This window comes from Carassius auratus, chromosome 12, assembly GCF_003368295.1.
Source record: "Carassius auratus strain Wakin chromosome 12, ASM336829v1, whole genome shotgun sequence".
NCBI lineage: Eukaryota > Metazoa > Chordata > Actinopteri > Cypriniformes > Cyprinidae > Carassius > Carassius auratus.
The window spans coordinates 3,989,201-4,000,202 of NC_039254.1; the positions used below are offsets into that span (position 1 = coordinate 3,989,201).

Below are 11,002 nucleotides of genomic sequence, written 5' to 3' on the forward strand. Positions count from 1 at the left end.
TGAGTGTGTGTGTGCAAGGCGGTGTGTGGCTGAGAGTGTGTTTGGGGGGGTTGAAATGTTTCTTTAACGTCTCGACTCTAAAGCTATACTTAAATTAAATTGACGGCGGAAAGGTCACAGCGTGTGTTTTTTTACTTGTAACTTAAATGTCTAGTATTGGAAATATAATGGCTATGTGTGGTTAGGTTTAAGAATAAAGATGTTTGTCTGGATTTAGAACCTGCGTCACGGGATCAGTACTTAACATAATATTAAGTTTGGTTTTATTAACCCTAATAATTGCTGTAGTTATGGATTTAAAACGCACTTTAATCAAGTATACGAGTTATTTTGCTTAACTACGCTAGCATTCAGGAACCCGCCCTTCAGCGTGACACAGGGCGGATGAGACTGAGCTGCTCTCGGGTAAAGGCGAGAGGAAATGCCATGTTTCGCCCCTGTTTGCAAATTTCTCTGCGTGTAGACTGCTTTTAAAGAAGCCGTTACCACTTTATTCTAGCTCTCCATTTTGGGTTATGTGCTGATAGTATGATATGTTGGATCCTGAAACTGCTCCCTCCCGGTCCGGAGTGTCTCCTCCCTTTCGCTGATTTGATATGACAGTCTCCGCAGCTCAGAGACACACCGCTGGCATGGATGCCTGAAACTGCGCTGAAAAGGTTCGTTTGTTGTTTATTACATTATTATTATTATTCCAAACTTTGGATTGTGTCGTTTTTGAGACTGGCAGTACGTTTGGTTTAAAGAACAGGATGAATGTTGACACTGAATTAGAGACCCCGGTGTTGTGGCTGATTTCAGGTAACGTTAATTTCAATAAAAAGACCGTTTGTTTGAACAGCTTACTTACGGGCTATAACTTAGCCGTTCAGACATGTCTGAAGTGTTTTACGTATTTTCGTAGCACTTGTTTAAAAAAAAAGGTCGCACGTGCGCGTCGGTTTTCTTTGTTGTTCTTAGTCGCTTCTTCCTGAACAGCAGAAATATCATGATGTTCAGAACACCACAAAAATGTCATGATGTTCAGAACACCACAAAAATGCCACGATGTTCAGAACACCCTAAAACAGCTGTAGAAACTGAGCAAAAACACCAGTGGTGGAGATTATTATTAATCTAAGTCAAATCTTTTAATTCGTTGGTTCACCAGTAGGTGGCGACACATGAGTGTATTTTTTCTGTGGCTAGCAAATAATCGAGTCCTTGAATCATTCACACAGGTGATTCTCTAAAAACAGAAAATCTTTAACGATTTAAACGAATTTAAATTTGGCTAATTTAAATTGGCGAATAAGCCTTTATCAGAATTATAGACTTGACTTTAATCAAACTGAAGAAAAGACAGCAATAATAGTCTAAATAAATAAACAGTTTCAACAAAAAAATAAGTTGCTTTTATTGGTTATGTGTACTTTTTAAATAATGTCCTGCCATTAATTTGATTAATCCAATAAAAAGCTGCTTCACACCACTCAATGCTATTTCCTGGCTACAGTTAGCTTCCTTGTTAGATAGCCTAAATATTAACTTGGTAAGGCCAAACAAACCGTGAAAAATGTCTTTGGATGGATGTGAAGAAATACCTCTCATGTCTACCTGAACTTGAAAGGTAAACAAAGAGGAATTTGACAAGTTCATACCAGCAACTTAGCTTCGTGGGTTCACCAGTATTTTGCATTATATTTTCTTTATTTAAAATTGTTAGGTTTTTTTTAAATATTGTGTGTTTAATTTTTTACAATGTTTGTTTAATAAGATTAGCTCTTTGTCCTTTTTTTGTGTATAGGGGTATAGCAAGCACACTTTATTTGGAGGATATAGAATATGCAAGGATGTGTTTAGCTGCTCTTCTGCTGCTGACGGCCCAAAGCTCCACGGATCAAGTGGAAAACCCCAGACACCAGTGACTTGGTTACCATCAGATTGGAAAATATGGCACCTCCGCAACCTTCCAGCATGGAGGAGCAGTCAGGGGAGCTATGTGAGCCTGAATCTGAGGAGGGAGAAAAACAAGGACCAGGACCCCCTTCTGATCAAGCTCATCTAGTTACCTACGATGCTCCGGATGGGGGCTGGGGATGGGTGGTCCTTGTGGCTACCATCCTTGTCTTGGCTCTGACGCTGGCCTTCCCCTCCTGCATTGGAATCTTCTACCTAGATCTTCAGGAAGAATTTCAAGCCAGTAACAGTGAGACGTCTTGGGTGCCGTCGATAATGACGTCAGTTTTGCACGCCGGAGGTGAGGATGTTATAGAGAAAAAGCAATAGCACAACAAAATCACAATGCAAAATCGATGATAGTTCTAAACCGGTTTCCTCAACATACTGCCTATCTTTTATTGGTTGTACAAATAAGAAATCCCACCTCCAAACTTATGGTTTTCCAAACAGGAGTTTGTGAGCGAATAATGAATTATATTGAATGTCATATTAAAACTGCCAAAGTAGCAATGTGAGATATTTTCCCACAGTAGCAATATATGACAAAATAATAATAAAAAAAAAATTCAGACAAATTCATGCAGCCCTATATTTATTCATAATTTTAAAATAAAAACTATACAATTTGGGAACCCCTGAGCCAACATTGCTGAGTCAAACTGGTCGAAAATACGGAGCAATATTTTGAAAGCGCCACAGAGTTACAGTGTTTACATTTTTGAGGGAATCAACATATGAATGAATGGCTTACTTATACTGTACTTGTGTCTGCATATTAAACCAAGTTTAATCTTAACTGACATTTAACTTGCAAAAATGCTTCCAATCCAGAGACTTATGTTACTTTTGCAGCAAGCTTTAAAAACACAAACACTTATTTGTATTTAATATTGTTATCCTCTTTTATTAATAAAGCTTTTTTTACATTCTGTTGCTCTATGCAAACTTTGGTTTAATCAGATGTAAAACAGGTAGAAGTATTGCATTGAATGCATTAAATGAAATGCATCCCCACTGAGAGAAGGAAGTTGTGGTCATTATTTGATCTGATTTAGGCTGATAAGTCATACTAAACCAGCAGAGATGGCAATTTGACATCAGTTTGACATGTCTGCTGTGAATTGTGCTTTTCTTGTAGTTATTTATTACACACACTTCATTGTACCTCTTCAAATGCCATTCATCAATTACTTGTGAGAGTTGTGAGAGTGTTGATGTTTCACTTAACGTATCTGAACAAGGCAGATCATTGTTCTAGGGTAGTGTCTTGAGTAGCTGGCTGTGGAAAACCTGAGATGTAGGAATATGGTACGTCATGCTGGGGTTTGTTCGAGTAAAACATATAAAATAAAAGCTATTTTTACCCTTAAGTGTTTTTCTTGCAGGCCCTCTGTGCAGTATGCTGGTGGAACGTTTTGGTTGCCGGGCGACGGTGATGTTTGGGGGAGTTCTGAGTGGTTTTGGGATGGCAGTCAGCTCTTTCTCTCATTCCATCGTTGACTTATACATCACCACTGGGGTCATCACAGGTCAGTAATGCTGGGTACACACCACAAGCTAATCTGGCTGATTTTGGGCCGATTTCTCCCCTTTCGACAATCCTAGGAAATGTCTGTGGTGTGCTGTCTTTGTCACATCATGACACACATCATCACTTTAGGAGCAAAACGGTCCTCATGTTTGTGGTCTCTCACATTTTGAAAATGATATGATTTTAAAAGTCTTTTAGTGTGTACCCAGCTTAAGCCCCCAGAGGAAGTGATTATGATATCTTGTTTGATCTGTAAGAAGAGACAAAAGGGAAACATACATAAACCTCCTTGTGATTTCATAAAGAGTTATAACTGAGCACTTTACCAGCTGACCTTATATGAATATGAATACAAAAGTGAAGATTCAGATGTTAAAAAATTGTATGTACTGTAGCAACAAGCAGAGTTATGTGACCAGTAAAAATAAGTAAATGTGAAAAATAAAAGTTATTATTTATTATTAATTTATCATTCATTAATATATTATTATTATTTTTATTATTATTAATAAAATAATTTACATTATTTAAACAATAAATACATGTATTAAATAGCTCAGATAGGCAGCATGGAAGCAAATAATACATGAGAATTTGTGATATTATTAATTGATTATTAAATATAAATACAATAATGATTGTTGTCTGTTATATACTTTTAATATTTTGAATAAAAAGCTAAATATTTTTGTTATCTTTATTATGATAAATTATTATTTTATTGATAATTAATATGATCAATAAAATACTATTTTTATTATTTTTATTCCTTACCAAATTTATGTATTTATTAATTAATTGATGATAACTTATTATATGATATACTACTAATAATAAATCCCTTATTAATAATTTGATTAATAATTATTTAAACCATCATCATTTATTATTATATTAACAGTTACAGATTTAATGTATTTATACTTCTATTTATATTCTTAAATTATATACAATTAATAATAATAATGAATGCATTTGTTTTAAATAGACTGGTTATCAATTTATAAACGTATTATAACAACAACAACAACAACAATTGTTTTATTTACAGTTACAGATTTAACTTATTTATTATTAACACTTAAATGATATATAACTAATAATAATACATTTATTTTTAATTGATTGATTGATTGATTGATTATTAAACCACATTTAATGACAATAAATATTATTTTTATATAAATATATATTTATAAATTCAGTAACGACTTAGATGTATATACATTTACAGTTTTGATCGCTTGCATGGAATTGAATTATAGGTGTTTACTGTTACCAAAGTACTATGAACTTCATCCAGCAGTCATAACTCTCTGTTTGCTTCACAGGTCTGGGTTTCTGTTTCAGCTTCCAGGCTGCGGTCACTATACTTGGCCACTACTTTGTGCGCCGTCGTCCGTTCGCCAATGCGATGTCCTCCACTGGCACTGCTCTGGGTCTGTCTACATTGCCTTTTTTAGGTGACTATCTGCAGAGTACGCTTGGCTGGAGAGGGAGCTTTCTGGTGCTCGGTGCTGTGCTGCTCAACTGCTGTGTTTGCGGAGCCGTTATGAGACCCGTCAGGCCTCGCAAGCCCAGAAAGTCAGAGGTGAAGAGCAACGGTCCAAGACCCGCAGGCAAAAAGAGATGCGTTTTGGAGATCTTTCAGGGTTTAGCATCGTTCCTCAGAAAACACATGGCCTTTGACCTCTTCTGTAGTAACCCTCGATTTCGGGTGTTTTCATTGGGCATCACTTGGATGATGCTGGGGTTTGTGGTGCCACTTATTTACCTGGTCCCATATGCAACGGCTCACAAAATGGATCCAAGCCGAGCCGCATTGCTGCTCTCCATCCTGGGCTTTGTCAACATCATTGTGCGGCCTCCCGTCGGAGTGCTCTTCAGCCTGTCCTGGTTTAAAGGTCGACATGTCTACTTTTTCTCAGCCGCACTCTTCATAAATGGGCTCAGTAATAGTATCTGCTGCATTTCTGCCAGTTTCCCAGTGCTGTTAATGTATGTCCTGACGTATGGACTGTCCATGAGCCTAGTAGGCTCACTGATGTTCACCGTCCTGATGGACACAGTGGAGATGAGTCAGTTCCCATCTGCGCTTGGCCTTATATCTATCATGGAAAGCGTTACGCTGCTAATTGGACCTCCTCTCGCAGGTAACTTGAAAACCTTGTTTTGAATTATGTATCATGTCACTGCCTGAATGTGAATGACTCACAGAACACAGCCCAGACATGATCTATAGGCATCTAAACTCCAGATACCACCCTTTGAAACAGACAGAGATTGTTGTAAATGTGGTCATGCTGGTATTTCAGCTTATGTCCCTACCCTAGACTTGAGACAACAAGTATGGGTTCTGTGGACAGCAGAGGCGTTTCTAGGGCCAATCCCTCAATCAAAAAAAGTATACATATTTTACTCATATTTTGATAATTTTTTTTGAAAGTGTTATGGATATGTAGATGTAAATAGCCATGCCCTGCAGTAGACAGTCATTCAAAACCTGCACAGGCTATAAACAGCTGCTTCATTGTCGACAGACATTTTCAAACAATGGGTTGTAGGAACTGTAAATATTTGCCTCATAAATATGCAAGCCCTCATAAACAGTACATTTTGTAATATAAAAGGTGGTTGACATGAACTTTCAGAAAGTCAACATGTCTTGAAGTGTGACATGATACTACTTTACATCTAAAATGATTTAAAAATAAAAACTATTTTGCAAGCAGCTTTATAGCCTATTTATTGAAAGTCCTTACAGAACATTTGCACTACATTTGCCATAACACGACCACTTATATTTGCTAAATATATCTCTCTTTTTAAATCTTGTTTGCATTTAATAAGGTGTAAATATGTTACATTACTACACTACTTTTAAATGTGTGTGTGTGTGTGTTGTGATCTTGTTTTTGTGACATATCAGGACACAACTCTGTATAATGACATGGGTATGACACAGGTATTACAAGGAGAGGGTGACTTATGAGGACATAACCCATGTCCCCATTTTTCAAAACGCTTATAAATCATACAGAATGCGTTTTTTTGAGAAAGTAAAAAGTTTCCTGTGAGGGTTAGGGTTAGGGGTAGGGTTGGTGAAGTGCGATAGAATATACAGTTTCTACATTATAAAAACCATTACGCCAATGGAATGTCCCCACTTTTCACAAAAACAAACATATGTGTGTGTGTGTGTGTGTGTGTGTGTGTGTGACCCTGGACCACAAAGTCTTAAGTGTAATTTTTTCGAAATTGAGATTTATACACCATCTGAAAGCTGAATAAACAAGCTTCCCCTTGGTTTATGGCTTATCAGGATCAGAAAATATTTGGCCGAGATACAACTATTTGAAAATCTGGAATCTGAGGGTGCAAAAAATCTAAATACTGAGGAAATCACCTTTGAATTTGTCCAAATGAATTCATGGCAATGCATATTACTAATCAAAAAGTTTTTATATATTTTTGGTAAGAAATGTACAAAATATTTTCATGGAACATGAGCTTTACTTTATATTCTAATGACTTTTGGCATAAAAGAAAAATCGATAATTTTGCCCCTTAGAATGTTTTTTTTTTTTTTGGTTATTGCTACAAATATACCCCAGCGACTTAAAGGGGGGGTGAAATGCTATTTCATGCATACTGAGTTTTTTACACTGTTAAAGAGTTGGATTCCCATGCTAAACATGGACAAAGTTTCAAAAATTAAGTTGTACGTTTGAAGGAGTATTTCTGTTCCAAAAATACTCCTTCCGGTTTGTCACAAGTTTCGGAAAGTTTTTTTTGAGTATGGCTCTGTGTGACGTTAGATGGAGTGAAATTTCCTCATATGGGTCCTAAGGCACTTCTGCCGGAAGAGCGCGAGCTCCCGTATAGCACAGCACTGAGAGCACAACAGACTTCACTGATCAGAGCGAGAGCGTCGTGAAATGTCACAAAAGGAGTGTGTTTTTGGTTGCCAGGGCAAGACAACCCTGCACAGATTACCAAAAGAGAAACAGCGTTAAGGGACCAGTGGATGGAGTATATTTTTACAGAGCATCAACGGAGTTGTGCAAGTGTTTGTGTTTGTTCCCCTGCATTTCGAAGATTCTTGTTTTACAAACAAGGTCCAATTTGACGCCGGATTTGCACATCGTTTATTTCTTAAGGATAATGCAGTCCCAACGAAAAAGGGTCACGATCGTGTGTTGGAACCCCAGGCGGTGAGTAAAACTGCTTCAAATATCTCTGTGTTGTTAACTTAGCTATTGGCGCGTAAGCACATCAAGTAAACAACATGCGATTTTGTCATCATACTGCACTTTCCACATGTAACGTTACGGCTTAAAAAAACAAAGTGGAACTTAGTCATTTTCCAAAACCGCTAAGCAAATATATACAGTTTCAGTACATACCACATAGTTACTGATTGCTGATGCTGCTCTTGTTCAATTTCTGTTTCTGGATCATAAATATACGCTGAATCTGACTGTTAGCCATGGTTTGTTTTGGTTGGTTTTGTCCTCACGGTGTCACAGCTTCCAGACGCGCTCAACGCAAAAGCTTATTCGCGCTCGTGATTCTTTAGCTACGCCCACACGTCACGCCTCCGACCACTCGTGTTTTTCCGGGAAAAATCGGTACAGACTATCTTTCTCTTATGAATATAATAAAACTAAAGACTTTTTTGAGTTATGAAGGATGCAGTACTACTCTATAGGTACTCAAGATTAACAGGATATTGAGTGAAAACGAGCATTTCACCCCCCCTTTAAGACTGGTTTTGTGGTCCAGGGTCACATATATACATTCAAATACTTATCTACCTTTTTACAAATGCATACATAAAAAAAAAAAAAATCTGTAGGTATTTATTATTATGTATTATATAAAATTTGTTATACTGTTTATACTGTAAACCTCATATGCTCACGAAAAGCTTCATTAATTTAAAAAGAACAGTAAAAACAGTAATATTGTAAAATGTTATTGCAATCTAAAAGAAAAATATTTTTTCTAAAAATAATCTTTTTAAGATTATTTTAATGCTCATCTACAGTAGGTTGATTTGCCTTTTATTTTCATTTATTTTTATTATTTAAAATAAACAAGAGCAGGCAAACATGTCATTAAAATGACTAGTTATAGTACCTACAAAATACAATTTCCATTATAAATTCTCATTAATATTACCCTGCAATCTTGTTGTAAATAAAAAGGTTGCGACTGCTCTTATCTCTGGTTTAAATCTGGCTCAGATCAGGAAATGAATGTCCTTTCCTGTCACGTCTCAACTGTCCTGTCAAAGTCAAGTCCCAAAAAATCATTAATAAAAATTTATTCACAGACATTCCCAAACATTCTTTTCACATAAAGAAGAAATCACTATGATCTAGAATTAAAATGAATGTGGGATTGTGTAGGTATCGGTGAGGAGGTGTGTGTCTGTGCTCGAGTAAAAATAATGGAATGTCTGCTCCATTGTACCAGCACTAATCTGGATTTACATGTTGGTGGGAGCGAAGGACTAGTCAAACTGACCGTTTTTTCCCACACATAAATGTCCTTAGTTGGGACAAGCACTGCCTAGCACCTTGGAGTGCCACCGAGTACATGTTTTTGGCTTAAGGCTCACCCAAATCCTTCCCCACTCATGCACGACTCATGTTTTGGTGCTTTTTTTCCAAATAATGGTGATAGAGCAGATTTGTATTGTATCTGTAATATCTCTGCACCTGTGTTCCAGGAATCCTTGTGGACCGTACTGACCAGTACACGTATGTGTTCATGGCCTGCAGCATCTCAGTGGCCTTATCAGCTCTGTTCCTTATGGTTTCCTTTTACTGGCTGGACTCCCATGATGCAGCCCAGAAGAACAGTTCATCAGCGTCTGGGTCTCCAGCTAAACCTGCAGTCAGTTTGGCCATGGACTACCAGTACAGCAGTGTGCCTACAGATGGGGACAAGACACACAACCCATCATCAGATATATGACCTGGATTAGTTTTCTTTATGTTTTAGATATCATGATCGTATCAGGTACAAAAATGTTTCTTTGCCATTTATTATTATCATATAATCTGCTGTTTATAACTTCTTTATTTCAGCATCAAACCCTGCTTGTTTTGTTCATTGTCATATGACACTGGTTTTTGGAAAAATCCTGTCTCACATCACTGGCTTGCCTTATACAGTATATTAGGGCCATGGCACTACAATGACATCCGTTAATGCATTCCTCTGAATTCAAGTAAATATTAATAACACTTCTTCATTCCTGATCTAAATGACAGAATGCTGAAGTTGTTTGCAGAGCATTAAGCTATTTCAAGTCAGAAAATGTTGAGCGTTGTGACTGATTTGTTTCATCTCATGCTTATTATATTACATATCCTCATTTTTGCCTGTTACACTATTCTTCGACAGTTTGAGGTCAATAAGATTTTTGAAAGAAGTCTCTTATGCTCACCAAGTCTGCTTTTAGATGTTAAAAATACAGTAAAATCAGTAATACTGTGAAATATTATTACAATTTTAAATAACACATTTATATTTTTATATATTTCAAAATGTAAATTATTCCAATGATTAAGCTGAATTTTTAACAGAATTAATCTGGTCTTCAGTGCCTTATGATCCTTCAGTAACTGACCGGTGCTCAAGAAACATTTCTTCTCACTAGTTAAACATAACAGTCATGCTGCTTACATCTTTTGGTTTAGTTATTGTACATAGAAAGTTCAAAAGAACAGCATTTGTTTGAAATAGACATTTTCAGACTTTTAATTTAATGCATCCTTGCTGAATTAAAGTATTAATTTCTTTTAAAAATCTTACTTACCTCAAATGTTTGAACAGTACTATATATCTCACTGTGTTGTTGAAAAACACCATGCACTGAATGACCTGACCCTTAAGGAAGATTGTTGGTCTGTTGCGTTTACACATCCAGTTCCCAAAGGGTGGGAAAGGCACTGTATAATAAATCATAAATAAATCAAATTATTTAGCTATTATTGCACAAATGGTCAAAGGGTTTTCTCAGTAGAAGTACAGACATTTTTTAACCAAGATTTAAAACTCAGACTTCATGTTTTCTGGTTCTAAGCGAGTGCTTGAGTATGTCAATATGACAATGCAAAGGGCCTATTTTTATTGAGTGTCATGAATCAGAAGCATCACATTTTGCTTCATGCTGATTTCTATGGAAACTCCTCATGTACTGATGTTGAACGTCTGGTGGCTCTGTTTTGTTACTTTGCCAAAGCAAATGTCCAGCTTAAATAAACAGAAAGGGCTACTAGCCTCCTGACAGAGGATCATTTATATCACAATGTATAATACAATACAAAGTATTTACTACAATAAAAAAAGTTTATTTCTGTACTAAGTTTAAACTTAATAATAAAGTTTTAAGTATAAATGCTCTGGGGTTTTTATTTTTATTTTTATTTTTTACCGGTAAAAAAAGTGTTAAACCTGGGTAACCCATCTACACTTTCTGGTTAATGTTTGCAGAAAGTCCAACATTTGTGTGAT

General features: G+C 36.4%; 1 protein-coding gene across 1 annotated transcript; it reads left to right on the forward strand.

Annotated features, from left to right (window-relative positions):
• Positions 1–169: 169 nt before the first annotated feature.
• LOC113111532 (monocarboxylate transporter 6-like) lies at positions 170–10,874 on the forward strand. Its single transcript, XM_026276339.1, has 5 exons — positions 170–659; positions 1,787–2,239; positions 3,327–3,470; positions 4,804–5,625; positions 9,210–10,874. The coding sequence occupies exons 2-5, from the start codon at positions 1,933–1,935 to the stop codon at positions 9,455–9,457; spliced, it is 1,521 nt and encodes a 506-aa protein (XP_026132124.1). The 5' UTR covers positions 170–659; positions 1,787–1,932; the 3' UTR covers positions 9,458–10,874.
• The last annotated feature ends 128 nt before the right edge of the window (positions 10,875–11,002 follow it).